The sequence below is a fragment of the Protopterus annectens genome, chromosome 13.part0 (genome assembly GCF_019279795.1).
Source record: "Protopterus annectens isolate FY-2018-M chromosome 13.part0, PAN1.0, whole genome shotgun sequence".
NCBI lineage: Eukaryota > Metazoa > Chordata > Ceratodontiformes > Protopteridae > Protopterus > Protopterus annectens.
In genome coordinates this window covers 238,462,613-238,483,943 of record NC_056747.1, presented here as the reverse complement: position 1 = coordinate 238,483,943, position 21,331 = coordinate 238,462,613, and the positions used below count along the sequence as shown (strand labels likewise).

General features: G+C 40.0%; 1 protein-coding gene across 2 annotated transcripts in view; it reads right to left on the bottom strand.

The window, feature by feature from the left end:
• Nucleotides 1–21,331, bottom strand: part of DPP9 (dipeptidyl peptidase 9) — a 1,882,741-nt gene that overhangs the window by 1,253,302 nt on the left and 608,108 nt on the right. The window contains exon 13 of one of the 2 annotated variants that reach the window (XM_044053789.1): nt 425–504. The exons of the other annotated variant lie outside the window; for it this stretch is intronic. Within the exon in view, the coding sequence (XP_043909724.1) occupies nt 425–504 (80 nt within the window). The remainder of the gene's footprint in view (nt 1–424; nt 505–21,331) is intronic. 2 annotated transcript variants of the gene reach the window in all.

Sequence of the window (21,331 nt, the reverse complement as noted above, 5' to 3'; positions counted from 1 at the left end):
CAAAGTAGACATTTTCATGAGCAGAACCTGGAAAAGCAACCCAGACTGCCTACACACCAGAGACAGAAGCATGGGCAGTGGCTGCCTGACCAGTGGGAGGCTCGCGATGTTGGCACTTAGCTGCTCTCAAAATGAGGTTCAAGTAACACCCACAGCAGTGTTTATGTGAGAGCAAGAGGTAGCCCCACAAAATGCACAAGTTACGAGTTAGAAGCAGATATGTTTAGCCTCTATCCAATGTACAACAATTAACATTTTACCAAAAAAGTGAAACATAGGGCATTACAGCTCTCAGTACAAAGAACCAGGACATGGAAGACCAAGATACTGAGCAGACAGGCAATCCCAAAGACAGTAAAAAGCAGACCCCCCTCAAAAGACCTTTGCGTGCTCACATGCAATGAGACACAGCAGAGTTAATTACCTTTGATCCATGCCTTGCCAACACCTCCCACTCTCCACTGGTCAGGGCCATCTCCTCTTTAACTGGGCACTTAAAATCATCTGAACAGGGAAAAGAGATGTAGTTAAAACTCAGGGTCCTTACCAACTGCTCTTAAAGTTGAAGTGAAAAGACAAAAAGCAGTGAGGCAACAGAAAAACAGTTATTCAGTAGTACTTATATCAGTGCTTCTACTTTGTAGAACAGCTGTAATGTCCAACATATACTATATAATTTAGTGAGGCTCTTGCATTTTCTCCATTAGATATCACAATGAGATTGAATGCAGTGTTTACATATGAGAACTTTATTAATACGCATGCATGCTGTAACACAATAAAGTAATCTGTTTTGAAAAAACTGGAAACTATTTACAGCATGTCAAGGCAGTGCAGTGCATTCTCTGCAAAATTTAATTTAATAAAGTATCAAGTAAAGCAATGCTATTGTAAGAAGGATGGCATCACATTATGTACTCTGAATTACACAATATAGCTTTATTAGTATTCAAAAATATGCATTCTGATTGTGTCAGCCAAACCAGTGTGCCCATTATAAATCAAGCATATACCAACAGAAAAAAGTCCTATGCTATGAAGGTACACGTTTCAACTGTCCAAATTTTCACAATGTCCAAATGTTGCCTCTTATTTCTGGTCTGGCTCAAAAATTGTGGTTTTCTGAAATCACTGAGCAGTGAAGTCACTCACTGACACGCATTTCAGTTTCAGAATTCATATCATTCAGGCAATGCACGATAGCATAAAGCCTGTTAGTCTAACAGCTTTACAAGTTTATAAGGGCAAAATGTACAATTAGTCCCTATTTTGGGGCCTTTGCCTCCCATTACTTAAGACTATGTGGCATTTGTTGAGCTAAGAGGTAGAGAAGAAAGTACAGAGAGGAGAGCAAATACAAGGAAAATCAGGTTAAGGTCTGTAAAACTAAAGAAACGTACCGGATTTTCCTTGTACTTTGGACCCGCCTCTCATACCTCTATAAACTGTCAAGAAAAAAAAGCAACAGAGATTTTCCTTCCTCCACAGCTTTTTCCAACAGCACTGATGTACTGTGCAAGCGTGGGAACACAAGTCTCCATACGCATGCAGACTGCATCATGTGCAGAAAAAAATGGACACATTCAGTTCTTCCAACCCCAACTTAACTGCTGTGTGTCCTATTCATTTTTGAACTCTCACCATTTCTGATGATCTCTTCATGAAGGATGTTTCATTGAAAAACAAAATAATACTTTATATAGCCCGGTGTCAACTACTCTCCATTTTTAAGCTGTGTTGCTGTTGCAATATTCTTCCTTTTGGGCCTTCTTTTTCCCCAGAATCATTCAGAAATTTCTATCATGTGCCACTTCACTTTCTCTGGAATACATCGATTAAGTCCCTTCAGTCTGATTGCATATGCACCATTTCTACTACCCTCATCTGACGACTTCTATTCTCACAGCTGTACAGGAACAGTCTCTTGAACACAAGTTCATAGGTAGATACTAGGATATCTGCCCCTAGGGCATTTATAAGCCTAGCCAGAGTGTATTTTGGCTTCCGCCTCCCTATTAGATTAGCCTACTGTGCCTCTGTAAAGTAGGTCACAGAAGGTACCCTTTTAAGATTAGTTTACTGTGCCTCTGTCTAGCAGGGACACAGGAGATATCCCAGGGGTGAATTTGCGATTTCCCATCCACGCATCCAAATTTCGCTTGAAGATGGTCAGCGAGGGACTATGTCTAACATGAATTGGGATTCTATTCCAGAGTGAGGGGAGCCTCTGGGAAATGAATCTGTCCCTCCAGCATGTCCTATTTATTTTTGTGCTGAAGTTTAGGTCCCTGGAGCAAGTAGCTCTAAGGGACTTGGATTTTTTGAGGTGGAGCATTTCCATTAATTCTGGGTTTGACATGGCTTTGTACATCAGGCATAGATCGCCTCTGAGTAGGCGAAAAGAAACTGAGTAGAGCTGGAGTTTCTTTAGTCGAGCTGCATAGGACATCTGTTTGTAGCCCATGATCCTCTTGGTGAGGTACTTTTGGGGTCTCTCCAGTTGCTGTCAGGTGTCGGGTAAGGTACATCCCAAAAGGGGCACTGTATTCAATTATGGGCCTGATGAGTGATGAGTAGTGGGGCACAATGACCTCTCTTGATCTAGATGCAAACCCTTTCATGATAAGGTGGGCTATATAGAAGGTCTTTCTAACCACTTTGGCAACGTGATTATCAAAGGAGAGATTACTATCTACATTGGTCCGCAAATCTCTAATTACTTCTTCCGTACTTAATGGATTACCACCTATGTGGTAATTTGTGGGCACCTTGTTTTTCCCAAAGGGGATGACTATGCACTTTTTAGCATTTAGCTTGAGGCCGTGGCTCTGGCACCAAGCATCCGTCTCTGTGAGACCCTTTTGGAGGATGCTTGTGTCAGCTGGAGATTCGATTATGGCCCCCAGTTTGCAGTCATCTGCGAACTTGGTCAGCCATAATCCCCCCATGTTAGCCTGAACCTCAGAGAAGTATATACCGAACGAGAGGTCCCAGAACTGAGTCCTGTGGGACGCCACTTGTAACTGGTTTGGATTCAGACATGGCACCTGCGATTCTGACCATGTGGGTTCTATCTCTGAGCCAGTTTGCAACCCATCTTGTGATATAGGGGTTGATATTTAACCTGGTAAGCTTATTTATGATGCCCGAGTGGGGTATTGTGTCGAAGGCTTTTGCGAGGTCTAGGTAGGCTGTGTGGACTACCTTGCTCTCATCTATGGCTTTGGTAACTGTTTCAAAGAAATCAACTAGGTTTAAGAGGCAAGATCTGCCCTTAAAGCCGAATTGGGTAGGGTCCAGTGTCTGGAGGCTCCCAATGTCTTTGTTCATGAGTTCCACGATAATACGCTCCATAGCTTTACAGACCAGACTAGTCAGGCTTCTGGGGCGACAGTTTCCAGGGTCCGTTGTGGCACCACCTTTGTGGAGTGGGACCACTGTAGCTGTACGCCATTCTTTGGGTACATATCCTGTAGTAAGGCTAAGTTTGAACAATGACTTAATGTGAGGGTTTAGTTCTTCTTGGAGCTCGTTTAAGACCCAGCCTGGGACAACGTCCGGTCCCATAGATGCTGTGTTTTTTGCTTTGGAGAGGGCAGCTTTCACCTGTGCATCTGTGATGTCAGGGAGGTTACATTCAGTTGGGACAGGCGTTTGCTCCTGGGGGGGGAAGGGGGGAGAAGTTTGCGCTGAATCTGTCTGCCAGGATGTTCGCTATGTCTGTAGGTTCGGTATATTTTGTACCGTTATGCAACAATTCAGAGCATATCTGGGAGTTTCCGCCCATGTTCCTGACATAACTAAAGAAGGCCTTGTGATTATCTTTCAAAACTGGCCTTTTATGATTTAATAGGGATCGAAGTTTCTTGCTAATACTGATCAGAGATGCCTTCCCTTTTTGGGATTTTGCTCCGTCATGTAGTAGCTTCCTCCTTCTGTTGTATAGCTTATTTATGGTCGGGATCCACCAGACCGGTCTCCTGCTTTTGGAGGAGTGAGTCTTTGTTTTATTTGGGATAGCACGATCCATGCATTCCTGCAGGTGCTCATAGAATGCATTTGTAAAGGATTCTGCAGATTGGGCTGCATTATCCTCTGGCCCAGGGGCTTTGAAGGATTCCACCTCAGTCTTGAGAAGTGCAGAGTTGGCTTTTGAGAAATTCTTTACAGTGATTTCCTTGGCTGGGGGTGGGGACGGGATATGGATGTCCAGGGAAATTTGTTTATGGTCTGATCTTACCAGTGAGGGGTTTACCTCTGGTGTGGAACAGAGTCCCCATGTTGGTGATGACCAGGTCCAATATGTTGTTCCCTCTTGTGGGAGTGGTGACCAGTTGTTCCATTGCGTTAGAGTTTATAAATTCAAGGAACCATTGGGTGAGGGTGTTCGGGCTTGAGTAGTTTTCCCAGTCAATGTTTGGGTAGTTGAAGTCACCCAATAACATAGTGTTTGGAGAGACCTTCATATTCTCCAGTGTTCTCAGGAATGCCAAGTGGGTTTCCTGTAATATGGAGGGTGTTTTGTAGCAGGCTACAAACTGAAAGGCAGTTTTGCCCGCTGTTAGTTGCACATGGATGGTTTCCGATGCTTCGTGCAGTGCCACTAACCTGGAGGTGTAGGTATCTTTGATGAATATAGATACTCCCCCTCCTTGTGTGCTTCGGTCCGAGTTTTGGGGCCGAAACGCATGGTATGAGTTATAACCTGGTAGTGCTGGGGTGCTCTCAGGAGCCTTGAACCAGGTTTCTGTTACTGCACAGACATCGATTTTCTCCATACTGAGGAGAGTCTCTAGTGTGTGCATCTTGAGGTTTAGACTTCTGGCATTGAGTAGCATTAACTTTATTTTTTCTATCTTTGGGTTGTCTATGGAGGTGGGTATGTCCTTTGAGCCTTGTCTAAAAAAGGCAATATGAGAGTGGCAAGAGCCTTGGCCAGTATACGAAAGCCTAAGGGTGACAGGTGCAAGCTCTCCCTAGCGAAGCAACGTGGCTCGTCGAGCATGTCATCCCAGGCTGACAGACACTAGATCCCCTTTGAATGACACCAATACTTTAGCCAATTGTTGAAACTGATCATTTTGTCTTTATACTGTGGCATCATTCTTGGTGAGGGCAAGATGCTACTCAAGGTCAGGGTCATACCAGCCTGGGCTACATGGTCAGAGAGCTCCTCTATGTCTCTTTTCATGTAGTCCAGGGAGGTACGTCTCAGGTCATTCACACCAGCATGGACAATGACGGAGTCATACTTGTACTTGCTTTGGAGTGACCCGAGTGCTTGCGTTATGTGGCAGATCCTGACACCAGACAGGCAGCTTACAGTGACCTTCTTGTTCAGTCTGGTGAGCGGGACGTCAGTGTGCCGGACAACAGAGTCCCCTATAACAAGTGTATTTGGTGTGTTGTTTGACCTTAAGGGCTGTGACTGAGGCACACTGATTTTGTGAGATTTGTGGATATTGCTGAGGAGTGGCTGTTGCTTGGATATCTGCTTAGGAGGTCTTTGCTGTTTAGGCAGATTTTTATTTAGAGCCTCCGAGTATGTTTTTGTGTGTTTATGTGTTGGGTATGCAGATGCAATAGGTCTGTGTGAGACTGGATTTGTGGTGTGGGTGGTTACCTTTTCCTCCTGACTGACTGCCAGTCTTGGGTTGAGAGAGCTCTGCCTCCAGTTTGGCTGTGTAATTGCATCTCTCACATGTATTAGAGGTTGTTGGAAGGAGGAGAGGGTTGTCTGTGTACATAAGGCAATTGTAACATTGCCTCAAAATTCCCAGATTCACCAGCTGGACTGGACAGTAACCTTGAAACTGACCCTTGGACATACCAGATTAGTATAGGGAACTGTTTTTTTACTGATCAGATTAGGGAAGGAAACTGATTTTTCACTTGATCAGGAAGGACCAATCGGGAGTCTAATACTTATGAGAAGTCAAGAAGGGTGTAGTGCTTTAGTTAGTTAGTGTTTCCTTATAAGAGCTGAGCAAGTGCAGGGCTTTAGAAAGAGAATAGAGTGATTACTTTGAGAGTTTGAACAGTTCTAAGGGAAAAAGTGAAGAGCAGACTTTGTGGAGCCTGGAATAATTTAAACCTGTTTAGGCAGCACTGCCTGACGCTGCTCAGTGCGCAAAAAGAGTTGTAGGGTTTTAAGAGAGAGATCAAGGAGTTTAGAAATGACCCAAAATGGCCAATAAAACTACAGCTTCTAGGTAGTAACCACTCCTCTAAGGACAGGCAGGCTGTTCAGTGTTAACCACTCCCACTGGTGAACACAGACACCTCCCTTTAGCCCAAGCAAGCACTGGCCTTCTAGAAACTTCCAAACAGTTCAGAACAGCAGATTTGTAACTGAACTTTCTTAACTTTCAGAAAGTGGGAAAAAAGCAAGATTTTTTTTTTATTTCTTTTTGTTGTAGTTTAAAGGTAGCAGCAAAAGAATCACAACAGTGCAATAAATGACCCCACACTTGAGTGCAGGCCAAAATCAGGTAAAATGCAGTTTAGAGAAAAAAACGATTTTAAATTAAGTGCAACACAGGAAATGCAGTAAACAGGCTCTAGATGTGTTCCAAGTACTGTTACTGTTACAGATATAAACTTTAGCAAGCAGGAATGGTGCCAGTGGAAGAAGACTTGGTGACTATCAATACAGTCCAACTACCACAACTAGCCCTTCTTGCACATATGCCCCTTGCTTTCTTTTATCTGAAGTAGCTATGGATCTTTGATGACCTGCACTGTACCACAGCTTCAAGCAATGTATTCCAAGACCGAGACGCTCTCCCCCATTGTATTATTTCCCACACGTTCAACATTTAAACACATTTTCAACTTGCTAACCATCTCCCCACATTCCCATAACGGTTTGTACCAACTCCCTCCAGCCAAACTTATTGCCAAGGAATTCAGTGTTGTGGAAACATATCCTTCCTTTTTGGTCTTTTCTAATGTATACATGTGCACACTTCAAGTCTCTGCTCATATCCCAAGTCCAAATATGCTCAATTTGATACCCAAACAAGACATGTCTACTTTCAATACAAAAATCGCAGGCTGTGTGACCTTCAGAACTAAACACAGGACTACAGTGTGGCCTTACCACCGCCCTATACAATGCAACTATCAATCCAAGCATCCCTGGCACCCAGTCCTCATGTTATGCAGCTCATCTTACTGGATAGATTCATCATCTGACACTTACTACAGAACAGTGTGCTTATCTCAGAAGTTCCTCTTCTGTCCTGTTTAAAATTACTCCCACCAACATATGCTTTTTTACGGGGTCACTACTTTCAAAGAACCTAACTTTTGCACTTTTAACAAACTCCAGATGCCACCTATCTGACAATGTCAGTTACTGTGGGTCTCTCTGGAGTTAGATTAATTATGGGTGGGAGGGTGGCCTAATGGTTAAGGTGTTTGCCTTACAAACACAAGGTGCAGGGTTTGAGTCTCACAAGGGATAATTGGCTAAGCTTAAAATGGCTCACAAGGGCAGTTAGCTTAGTACTAATCTATGAATCTATGGATTGGTTGTGTGTGTGTTTGAGGTTAAGTACAGTCAAGGACACAGTCCTCAAAAAGATTAAATGTCCAAGGGAGAACATTTGAGAAGGCCAATATGCTTAGTTTCTGCTACTCCTCTCTCTCTCTTTCCACTTAAAAAAAATGTATCTGCTTTTACTGTATTTGTGTTTCTTCCTACTTTATTTTGCTTGTGTCTCATCTTAAAAGTACTCAATTGTATTTATTACTGCTTGGTGTAAATCATTCTAAGCCTTTTAGTTTAAGCACTTGGGCTTCAGACCAGTTGTTTTACATTAAGAAGGTTTGTGGTCTGCACTGTAGTGGCAGAACAGGTAGCTTACATCCTTCTAAGTTGGAAACTGCTGATTGAGGGCTCAGTGTCTGTTATTCTAAAAGTGTATTAATTCTGGTTTAAGCACTTGGGCTTCAGGCCAGTTATTTTATATTAAGAGGGTTCATGGTCTACACTCTTGTGGGAGGAGAGGCTGGACTCTGCCCTTCTGAGCTGGGAATTTCTGGTTAAAGGCTTATAGTGCCTGCATATTTGAACTGCTTCTTACTGAAATTGATGCACCTTGTTTGGTGTAGCATAGACTAGATCCAGGCCTGCTGAATCTAGCTTTGTTTGTATAACTTGAGCACTAATCCAGGCATTCTTTAAAGTATTCAATTGTATTTATTACTGCTTGGTAGTAACTTGATTAAAGTGTAGCTATCATTCTAAGTCTTTTGGATTTAGCACTTGGGCTTCAGACCAGTTTTACATTAGGAAGGTTTGTGGCCTGCACTGTGGCGGCAGGACAGGCAGCTTACATCCTTCTAAGTTGGCAACTGCTGATTGAGGGCTCAGTGTCTGTTATTCTAAAAGTGTATTAGTTCTGGTTTAAGCACTTGGGCTTCAGGCCAGTTATTTTACATTAAGAAGGTTCGTGGTCTGCACTCTTGGAGGAGAGGCTGGACTCTGCCCTTCTGAGCTGGGAATTTCTGGTTAAAGGACAACTACATGAAAAAGTACATTATTTCTTCTCCAGCATGCATTTTTCTCCCCTACCTAATGATCCCACCACTCAAAAATGACATTAATGTAGAAGGAAGCTTTTATTTTTTCCATTTTTATGATTATGAGTGATTGCCTATCGGTACTGCTAGCCATGTTTAAAAAAAACTTACTCTCATACTTGTATGATCTTGCGACAAGTCGCCCATCAGTCTGACTACAGATTTCAGTAGAATTTAGTGGAATCCGTCCTACTCTTATGTTTTCGCTCAGGACACGCCCATTCCATAATTATGCACAGATTCCATAATTATGCATGCCCCTTTTTAGTATTTGTATTCAATCGCATCCTTCACCCCACCTTTCTATTTGCATAAAAAACACCCTCGACCTGAAGCAGGAACTTCATTTGGAGTTATCTGTTGCTGCACGTCTTTGTTTCACTAAAGGATTGTAATATTTCTACGGACTTTGCACAGACTGAACTACTGATATTGTAAGAGTGGCTTAATGTGAGAAATAACTTTACTAAAATATCAAGTTCTGCAACAGTTTTTGGACCGTGTTGCCTTATTTCTCACAGTGAGTTAACATTACACTTTACTACAGTTTTGCAGCTAGAGTCAGATATTTGAGTAATGATTTTATTCAACTGAAGTTGTTAGGTTTGTGTACTGTAAACTGATTTAGTTGCTACTTTTTTGATGCAGTGGTGGCTTAAAACTGAAGACTCCCTTTTTGGACTAATGAGGAAATTGTTTCACCTTTCTGCATGGCTCACATCCATTTAAGGCTAAAAGCTGCTAGCACCTTCTAATCAACCAATCTTCTAGTAACTGATTTATTTCTTAAATTATTTTTTTTCACTGGAAAATAGTTTAATTCTGAAAGATTAGCAGGACTGTGACAATTTGCAAACTGCAATCAGAAGGTTGATGCTGGCCAATTATTGTTCAAGTATATGAGCTTTAGGTATGAGTAGATTTTTATCATTTATTATTAGGTATGGGAATTTTGTGAGGTTAGAATTATAGTACTACAGGTTGCCATAAAGTTAATTTTTGCTATTTCAGGGCAAATGTATATACATATATATATATATATATACACACACACATACACACACATACATGTGTGCGTGTTGGTGTGTGTGTGTAGATGAATACCTACATCTAAATCTATGTATATATATATATATATATATATATATATATATATATATATATGTGTGTGTGTGTGTGTGTGTGTATACACACATATAGGTATATGCATGTGTATAATTCCCAATTCCTATTGCTAGTTTATATATGTATGTGTAGATATAATGTACCTATATGGTGATATGGCATTTGGCATTAAGCGAGAGCTGTGCATACCTTTCAACTGTCCCTAGATTTGCATTTCATGGGTGTGTTATCAATGCAACAGTTACATGGGATGTCATGCTTGCCGAATGATGCTATTATACACTATTTGTGTTTTTTTTTTTCCCTGTGATTTTGACAACAGCAATTATTGAAAAGAGCCTTTGAGAATCTTGGTGTCCGCTGGAGAGCCAATAATTTCTGTTAGTTTAGAGTCATCAACAAACTTTGTGAATCATAACCTTTAACAATGTATTTGACCCTGAGAAATAAATGACAAAGTACCCCAAGTATTGCATCCTGTGGTACACACTGGTGGCAGGTCTTTTGAAGAGATGCAGCCACTCACCCTAATTTCCTAGTTTCTAAATTATGATACAATTTTCAATCCATCAGGTGACATACGGGAGGTTTAGCCAAGAGAGTTTATTAACAATACCACAGCGTTTATGTTATTGCACGCCTTACCAAGATTTAGATATTTTGGGTGTAATGATTTTTAGTCATCAGTCAGTAGCCTTCTGGAAGAAGTCAAGCATTTTATGATGGCAGGAGTTGCAACTGACTAAACAGATCTGGCTTGAGTTAAGGATTCATATGTTGACTATGTCCTTGTTTATTAATTCCATAATGATTCTTTGCATAACCTTAGAGATAAGGCTGTTCAAATTGGTGGCTCACTCTTGTGCAAAGTGATGACTGTTTAGATCCTCTATTCATCTGGCACATAACCTTCTTTGAGGCTGATGTTGAGGAGCCTCTGTAGGGTGGTTGACAGGTCGCAACCTGGTATGTTATATGGCCCAAAAAAAAGCATTGATTCTGGCCTTGTACAGTGACTGTAGACTTGTTCTTGGAAGGCTTTGTGGCAGTACACATAAAAGTAAGCTGGATCTGGGAATGCTGGGGTAGAGGCATATTAAAGACATTTATCCACTAGTAGACTGGCTATGAGCTCTGGGGTCTGAGTAGGTTTTATTATTTTGTGAGCTAAGAATTAAAACACTACAGGTTGTCAGAAAGTTAATTTTGTTATTCGAAGGCAGAATATATATTTCTGTGTATGTGTGTATATACACATACACGTGTGTGTAATGGGTCCTAGGTCCCTATCACTTGGTCGAAGTTTCAAAACTTTGAAATTCATATGGTTGAGACCACATGATCAAAATGTTGACACTGAATGTTTTGTGTGGGGATTGCAGCACGGTGCGGATAAGAAAATTTACCAACTTCCTTACTGTAATGTGATGTGATCTCAAAGTTGGTATTTTTAGTTTGCAAAAATGTAAAAATTAGAAAAAATTTCTGTTAATTTTTTTTTCTCGAAGTTTCAAAATTTTTATTATATGGTCTCGACCATATGGATTTTGAAGTTTTGAAACTTGGATTAAGTAATAAGGATCCGTATATACACAAAAGTGTGTGTGTCTACTTATATAGGTGTGTGTGTGTGTGTACATATATATATATATATATATATATATATATATATATATATATATATATATATATATACACACACACATACACACACACGCGCATGTATAGTACACACAATGTAGACTTATTTAAGGACCTGGGTATATGGGTAGATTGAGCTATGAGTTTTTCTAATCATATTAACCAATTGGCTAATGACAGTTACAGAACTATAGGTGTATAAAGGAAATTAAACATAATGAAGTCATTGTTTGTTAGTTACATTAGACCCAAACTTGGGTATCGAATAACAATATGGAAACCCTATAGGAAAACAAGCATGAATAAACTGGAAAGAGTACAACGGAAATATACTAAGGGCATCCATGTATGTGAAAATCTAAGTTATTATGAAAGACTAAAATATCTGAACTTGTACAGTGTCTCTTACAGATATTTAAGAGGAGATTGTATTCGGGTATATAGGGCATTTAGGGACAACTACCTCTAAGAATGTTTGGGGTTATCAAAAAGTACTAGAGAAACGTCGGATAACCAATGTAGAAGATTCTATAGGAATGAGAAGTGTATTATACAAATTGGTTCTCTGACAGAGTAGCTGATGCTTAGAACAGACTACCAAATTACATTAAAGCAAGTAATAGTTTAGATACTTTTAACAGCCTGGACATGTATTATGGGAACAATTGTTTTGGCATATTGGCAAGCTAGAAGGGCTTTAATGCCCGTGCTTGAAACATTTGTATGTATGTATGTACAATGCCTATAGCTAGTTTCGCTCTTTCACTTCCCTGCTATAAATACCGCATTTGCCCAGTTTTGTGCACCGGGCAGCACTGGTTAGCTAGGGTATAACTATTCCCAGCTCCACAAAGTCTCCTGTTCAATTTTTCCCTTGGAACTAGACAAACTTTCAACTTAAGCACTCAACCCATTCATTTCTCAGCCTGGCTCTTGCTCAAAACTCATAGCAAGCACTTATAAACCCTAGTACTAGACCCTCCTGTACTGTAGAGTAGGACAAGGCTCTCTATTCGACCTTACCAGGATTACTTGCCTCAAACAGCTGCCCTACACAGACTGTCTCAAACTCCAGCTTAACTCTGTCACATATCGCCTACTCAGGCAATCTCTACCTAACATACAAAGCTGTGTCAAACCCAGTGCTGTTGGACATGCTCCACTTAAAGAAATCCCAATCCCTCTGAGTTGCACATTCTAGGGACCTAAACCTTGTCACCACAATAAACATCACCACAATAAACAGAACATACTGGAGGGTTAGATTCCTGTCCCAGAGACTTCCCATACTCTGAAACTACCTATTGATCAAATAAAGCTCATTAGCACTCAAGAAAAATATTGATGATTGGATGGGAAATGGGAAATTCACCCCGGGGATCACCTCTGTGCCTGTGTTATCAATCTGGGTGCCAAATCCCTCATGGCTGACTGCGTGTCTAGGACATTGTTATTAATGTGATAATTTGTGTAGACGTCACTCTCCCCAAAGGGGATGATGATGCATTTTTTCTATTCAGCTTGAGGCCATGTTGCTGGCACCATTCATTTGTTTGGGTGACACCCTCTTGTAGAATCTCCACGTCACTATGGGAATTGATAACTACTCCCAGCTTGCAGATTAATTTATTTATTCCAGTTTGATAACCGGGGAGGGTCCACTGGGCTGTGGGGCCCATTTTCAGTGGAGGCCCGGGGAGAAAAGCTCCGCAAAACAAAGTTTTTAACAAACAATTTACAAAGATAGCTTAGATTACTGACATTGAATTTTGTCATCAAGAAAGAAATAAACATTCAGTACAATTGCATTCAGTTCATAAGGCAAATAAGAGAATAACAGAATAGCTAGATTTTACATTTAGTTAAGATTACGAATTTGCAATTGAGAGTGAGGTTAGTAAGGTAAGATGGTTAGCCAGGAGAGAAAGAGGAGGAGAGTGAGAGGAATGGGTGGAAGGGTACAGTTGCATTTCCAATTTAGGTAGAGGTAGGAATGAAGTTGAGATTTGAAGTTAAGGTTGTTACAGGTTCTCAGGTAGGAGGGGTAGAGCATTCCATTTTTTTGCTAGAGTAAAGGTTAAGAGCTGCCCAGCTGGGCGTTTGGGTTTTTGAATGGAGATCAGGTTTTGGTGAGAAGATCTAAGGGGTCTGGTTGTAAAATATTGGATAGTGCAGGGCAGTTAGATGGTTGGAACAATAATTTGTGGACTATGGTTACTTGGTGAAAGTCTAGTAGGTTAAGGAGTTCAAACCAGTTTATAGTGTGAAGGGAAGTGCAATGGTGAGAGGAGGATTTTGCATTGGTGGCAAATTTGGAGATTTTGTTGTAGCAAACCTCCAGTTTGGAAGTAAGTGTGGAAGATAAGTTAGTGAGCAGAGGAGTACCATACATTAGAGTGGGAAGGAGATGGGTGGAGGCAAGAGTTAGTCTGGAGGAAAGAGAGAGGAAGTGGTTGTTTCTATAAAGTAGGCCCAGTTTTATGCGAGTTTTTTTGATGTTTTGTTGGATATGAGAGTTTAATTTTAGTTGATTGTCAATTGTGACACCAAGAGGTTTGGCTGATGAAACGATCTCAATAGGGGAATTGTTAAGGCTGGTGATTTGAAGAGAGTTTTCATAAAGAGTGAAGGATTTAGAGGGGAGAACAGAAGGATCTTAGTTTTATTGGCATTAAGAGAGGTGATTTTGGAGCATCCAGTTTTCAGTGGTTGAGAAGGCCTTTTGAGTGAGAGATTGGAGTTCTGCTAGGTTAGTGGTGCAAGTGGAATCGTCAGCGTATTGTACAATTTTGGTGTTAGGAATGGCTTTATGGAAGTCATTGATAAAGATATTGAATAGCAAAGGGCCAAGTATAGAGCCTTATGGTACTCCGGTAGGAGTAGGAAGGAAAGTAGAGGTGGCTTGGCCTCATTTCACAGCTTGGGACCTATCTGAAAGATAGCTAGAGAACCATGAGAGGGTTTTTTGGGAAAGGTTAAGATTAGAGAGATGGTTTAGAAGATGGGTATGAGAGATGGTATCAAAAGCTTTGGATAAGTCCAGTAGAACAGAGGAAACCAAATTACCAGAGTCACGGGATGAGTTGACAGAATGTAAGAAGGAGAGAAGGGCGGAGTTAGTACTATGTCCTGGTCGGAAGCCGTGTTGGGTGGGGGAGAGAAGCTGGTATTTGGTCAGGAATGGTAAGAGCTGTAGATGGATGCATTTTTCAAGAATTTTGGAGATAGGGGAGAGGATGGCTATAGGGTGGAAATTGGAGATGTTACAGTTCTTGCCACCCTTGTGCAAAGGAAGAATAGATGCAGAGCGCCATAGTATGGGTACGTATGATTCAAGCAGTGATCTATTGATCAAGATGCTGATAGGTAGAATAGCATCTGAGGCTATTTTTAAGGAGGAGGATGGAATACAGTCGGGGGCATTTGAGCAAGGCTTTAGTTTGAAGAGAAGTTTCTTTATTACCTTGGTGGAGATAGGTTTAAGTTCAAATTTAGGGGAGGGAGGGGAGGATTGGGCAGGGATGGGAGGATGGTTATTGCTTGTGAAGGTTTCAGTAAGCTCAGCAATAGAGGAGGTGAAGAAGGAATTAAATAGTGAGGCAATTTTTGAGTCAGATTTGCTGGTGTCAGGACAGGGGTTATATGTTTTGTTCCTGGCCTAAGGAGGGAGTCAATAGAATTCCAGAAGTGTTTGGGGTTTTTTTTGCATGATTTTCCTGTAGTTTGATGTAGTAAGACTTTTTGTCTCTAATCACTTGTTTTTTGGCTAGGTTTCTCAGCTGTTTATATTTTAGTAATGTTTCTGGCTGTTTGTGGCGGAGGTAGACTTTCCAGGTTTTATCCCTTTGGGGCATAATGTTTTTTGTGTCTTTGGTGAGCCATGTAGTGATCTTTGTTTTAACTCTTAGTTCTTATTGGGGCAATGGAGTCAAGGACTGATAAGAATGATGTATTGAAGTATTCAACGGCTTTGTCTAAAGATAGGATTTTTAGGGGGTTCCAGTTAGTTTGTTTAAGGGAATCAGAGAAAGTAGTAGGGTTGAAGTTAGATAAGTTACGAGTGTGGATGTATTGGCGAGTGAGAGGAAGTGGGAGCAGCTCGAAAAGTATAGGCAGGGAGGTGGTCTCCTAAGGAGTCGGGAAGGACTCCAGATTCTTTGATTTTGTTAGTATGAGATACTAAGATCCAGTCAAGTATGGAGCCAGGGGGGTTAGTTTTGTTAGGCCTGGTAATGGCGTTGGTAAGTTGAGCGAAGGAGAATAGGTCGATAGATGGTGGGATTAGGGTTGTTGATTTTTCCCCAGTCGATATTTACATTTCCTAGGATGCATTCAAAGTGACAATAAGAAATTTACATCTCCTATGATGCATTCAAAGTGACAGTAAGATATACCATAGCTGCACTGCATTGTTTTAAATCAATCACCGCAGTTCTTTTGCTCATGAATTCAGGATTTCTGTATGCTGTGATTTGTTTGATGCTTTATTCTTGTCTTTGGTAATTTTGGAGACAACTTGCTATTTTTGTTGCATATCGGCATATTTTCCCTGTTTGCTGCTGGCTCATAATTCTGTGTAGGTATTTCTGTATTTATTTACATTTGTTTACCGGGAAATTCTACCAGGACAAAGGTAGTTTTTCAGCGTAGTTTAATCCTAACTTGTGGGTTCAGTTAAATAAGATTTTAGAATTAAACATTTTTTTATGCAATTGTTTTAAGCATTACAGAGTGGTTATCCATGTAAATGTCTAAAGAAAGTAATTATGCAGAATTAATTTACTTTGTATATGCAGCATAATAATCGTAGAGCAGCTACATATGAACAGTTTATCTGTTTTGTGGTGCATTTAGTATTCTAATCCATTTATTTAGCGCTTTCGTCAACAAGTTACAAATGACTTCTTCAGAATGACTGATTCTGAAGAAGTCATAAGTAACTTGTTGATGAAAGCACTAAATAAATCAGTCCTAGCTCGGATTATATCTTCGTGCTTTCTTTTTTGTTTATCTGGTTAAGTGTTTTCTAATCCATTTCCAAAGATAAAAAAATGTTTTTTGCATTTTTTTTTGTGGCAAGTTAATCTAAAAAAAAAACAACATATTACATACCCTTGAGGAAGAGTTGGCATAGGGATGCGGCAGACAATAGTAAAGGTCTTTACTTCACACATACAAGGTACAGGGTTTAATCCTGACCTTGGTTTGTTAGCTAGGCTTGTAATAATCAGCAGAATAATAACCTAGAATTTACTTATGAACCAATGAAAATGACTACCCAAGGTATTGCTATCAGTTTTCAATTCATGTTTGCTGTCTTTCAACCTTTTGAAAAATTAAAACAGATGCATGATTTTTATCTATTTTATAAGAATTCTTGAAGCTGTGCCTCAGCTAAGGCTGTTGTTTTGTCCAAGAGAGTTTCAGTACATGATGTTTACTTACAGCTTATTGGAAATCCATTACTTTTGTATTTCCCTGATTGTCTTCCATGTGATTTGTGAAACGCATTATTAATGCAGTTCACGAATTTTGTAAAGTTGTTGTGCAAGTGTCAGGTAGTAAAGCTTCAAACATCAATTACCTTCCTCGGTTAGGTTGTAATAGTTTAGTATTGCAACCTGCATCTTATAACAGTCTATAGAGTCTTCTCCAGATTCTTTAGGTTTCAACACAGGTTGTCTGACTTTTATATTCCTTATAATAAAGTGTCATGCCATAATGCATCAATCAATTATTTAACTAAATAAACAAAATATCACTGTTATTTATTATAATACAAAAGGTGTTATGTGGGAAAATGCTTCATCTCAATACTTCCACATGCCTAAATATATTAGTGAAGAGATTGCTCTGCTAACTGTCCCATTCTTTATTGTTTGTACATGGGTGGACATGTTACTGTAGGGGTCACTTGGGTAACTGGTTCATTTTGGTACTAGGTCATATAGTTGTTGAGCTTGCTCAGATATATATATATTTTTTGTGTTTATCCACATTTTACAGATATTACTGATCGGGTAACTTGGCTAAACATTTTAGTGCCTGTGCTAACTGGGACAAATTAATGAAGGTGTCACTTGGGGGAAAAGGATTATATATGATGTGTGTTCATGTATACACATATTTTTGAAGAACTAAATTCAGTAATTGTTTCTTTTGCAGTACTTCTGCTTATTTCAGCATATGTCTGAGGAGGTCCCTTTCATTATGGTACATGTGGATACTTGGACATACTATTGATGGGGTCACTTGGATACCAATTTCAATGTGGTGTTTCTGGTTTGGTTGCAAATGCTTGGTCATAGTCATGAGGGTGTCAATTTGTTCATGTGTATTACTGTAGTTATGCATACTGGGACATATCGCAGGGCCACTTGGTTATCAGCATCATATTGGTATTTGGGCTTATTTGTACATATTACAGGAGGGGTCACCTATTTCATTGTGCCTCTGCATACTGTAACAGGTCGCTCAAGTGGCTGCTGGGGTAACCGATGTAGTTTGTGTATTTCAGCATACTGGGACTTATTAATGAAGGGTTAACTTGCGTAAATGTTTCACATTTGTGCTTGTGCATGCTTGGTGTTTGTGCTTATTTGCTCATACCTGGATCTATAAGTAAACTGTTTGCTAGGGTTAATGTTTTAATTTTCTGTGTATGCATACTGCAACATATTATTGAAGGGGTCACTTGGGTAAATGGTTAATTTCTATGCTTGCATATGCAAAAATATACTAATGAAGAGATTACTCGTAACCATTTCATTTTTTCAACTTGTACAAGGTTTGACATATTACTCAAGGGGTCGCTTAGGGAAGTGCTTCATTACAGTACTTGGGCATATAACTGGTGATCTTGCTGGGATGTACACTTTATTTCAGTGTTTCAGCATACTCGTACATTTTAATGAAGGGGTTCAAATGGGTAAAATATTCATTCTATTGGCTCTGCATAGTACGACTAATTACTGAAAGTATGACTAGTTTAACAGGTTCATTTGTATGCTTGCAGACGTCTATACATTTCCTGAAGAGACTGCATGGGTAATTGTTTCTTTTCTAGTGCTTGTGCATATGTGGTCATATGACTTTAGGGGTCACTCGGGGAAATGTTTCATTTCTGTACACGTACATAGTCAAAATGTATTACTTCTGGACTCACTTGGATAAATGTAATTTGGTGTTTGTGCATACTTAGCCATATACTTGAAGGATCCTTATGTTTCACTTTTGTGCTTGTGGATGCTGGGACATGGGGTTCACTTTATGAATGTGTCATTATTGCAGTCATGCTTCCTACAACACATTAGTGACAGGTTGTTTAGGTATACGTTTCATATTGACATTTGTGCTTACTTGTACATATTAAAGATGGGGTCACCTATTTACCGGTGCCTCTGCATAGTTGAACAGCTGACAGACACTGGATTCCCCTTGAATGACACCAGAAGCTTAACCAGTTGTTGAAATTGATCATTTTTTCTCTATAACGTGGTATCATTCTTGGTGAGGGCAGGATGCTACTCAGGGTCAGGGTCATACCGGCCTGGGCTACGTCATCAGAGATCTTCGCAATGTCTCTTTTCATGTAGTCCAGGGAGGTACGGCTCAGGTCATTCACACTATCATGGACAATGACAGAGTCATGTTTGTACTTTTTCTGGAGTGATCCGAGTGCTTGTGTTATGTGGCGGATCATGGCACCCACCAGGCAACTAACAGTAACCTTCTCCTTGTTCAGCATAGTGAGTGGGACGTCAGTCTGCCTGACTATAAAGTAACCTATTACTAGTCTGTTGGGTATGTTATATTGTGACACACTGGTTTTGTGAAGTACATTACATAGTAAATTATAGAAATACACATGGAAAGATGTGTTTAATCAAGACAATTACCACAATCACATAATTTCTCTGTTGCTGTGAATATGGATAAAGAAAAATGCCTATATGCACCATGTATACAAGACTATCCCGTTAATATGTACGGTTAGAGTTATTTATAACAGTAAATATGTACATTTAGCTTCTTTATTTCTGTATAAAGCGTCCCTGTCAAGATGCACTGCTTGGCAGTGGTGGCTGCCCCTGAATTGGCATTATGTGCATTACTTAGCATCACATTTCTGCCATGTCATTGTACATACTGATGCAAGTAAAAGCAGTTTATAATGTTGTTAGTCATTTGGGGAAATGTTGCATTTTAGTGCTTGTGCATACCACGACATATTTGAAACATGGTTAATTGTTATGTTTGTACAAACTGCAACATATTATAGGATCCTTCATGAAAATGTGGCATATTTCTCCACTTCCACATCAGCCATTCACTACATGATCTTTCTTTCCTTTGATGTTACTTGCATAAGACATCCAGAAGCACTATTAGGACACCATGGGGGGTCATGGCTACCTGTGTCAGAACTGTCAACACTTTAGTCTGACAAACTTGTTCTTCCTTTGTTTCAAAAATCAACTGTATTTACATAGCAGTCCCGATGTCTGCACTTGCCTTTCATAAGGAATGACTCCCAATTTCTTTGATTGTCTCTCCTTTCCTAGTGTAATCAGAGTGTCCTTGTTATTCAGTTGTTTCTGTGCATGTCTTTTCTGCTATCCTTTGAAGTAATGAGACGTCAACTGCTAGATATGTAGTTACTAGTGTTATGCTTTGCTGGAAATATCTTTACATGCACCCTCTGCCATTAATTCTTATGCTTTGTACTGCATTATAATTTGAATGCATAGAGCTCAGCTGATAAAAGTAATCCTTTTAGCTCCACAGAAAGTTTTCCATTGTACTACACCACTGCCTTTGCATATGTATGTGGTCACTCCCTTCATCTTTGGCAATAGACTAATTTCTGGTTTATTTCGGATCAATGGGTCCTACAGAGCATGCTGTATGTAGTCACATGTTGCCACAGTGCAATCAAGTTTTCTATCTCATATTTTTAAACTTATGTATTCCTGACTCCATATCTATGTACAGTCTATATAAATAGTGTACACACCACTGTCAAAATGCCAGTTGTTTGTGATATAACAAATGAGAACACAAAACTTAATTTCCAAACTTTTCTCTTATCGATAACCTCTACAATTCAAATGACATACAACTTGTTAAGGGTTAAAAACATAAAAAATAAGCAACATAGAATAAGCTGGTTGCAGAAGTGTTTGTTGAAGCACTCAGTCTGATTGGGTCGGAGTCAATCAGCATGGCACATCTTGACTTGGCAATATGTGCCCATTCTTCCTTGCAAAAGGGCATCTCTTGTACAAAGTCTTCTTCAGGTCAGCCAAGTATTTTTATAGGATTTGGGTATGGGCTCTAGCTGGACCATTGCAAAACTATAATTTTCATCTCTTCCAGCCATGCTTTTATTTATTTGGATGTCAGCTTGGGGTCATTGTTGTGCTGAAAGGTGAAATTCCTCTTCATGTTCAGCTTATCATAACCCCTGAAGTTTTTGGGCCAAAACTGAATGGAAATGTAGAGTACTGATCATTCAGGAAGTTGCCCATCTCTTTCAACTTTCTGGTTTAAAAGACCACATCTGCGCTTGTTTCCCATCTTACCTGTACCTAACCAACTGGAAAGCACTAGAAGGCCTTAAACTGATGCAAGCCTTCTTGCTTAGAGTACAACAGGTTTCTCTAATGTATTCCTCAACTTCATGGCCCTTTTCCTCCCTATTTACATTGTCCTCTGTAAAGCAACAACAAAAAAGCATTTACACTTTTTATAATTCCCCTTACTTCTGTAACAGAAGCCTACCTTCTCATACTGTGATGGTTTCACTTACAAAATGATTCTCTCACATTTGAATAAAGCTTGCTGGAGTCCCCCAATTACTGACATCATAGAGGCCAAGCGGTGCAGGCACTTTTTTTTTTTTTTAATCAGTTCCCTCCCCCAAAGTGACATCACCACAGCCATCATCTGATTCTAACTAAAATAACAAGACCCA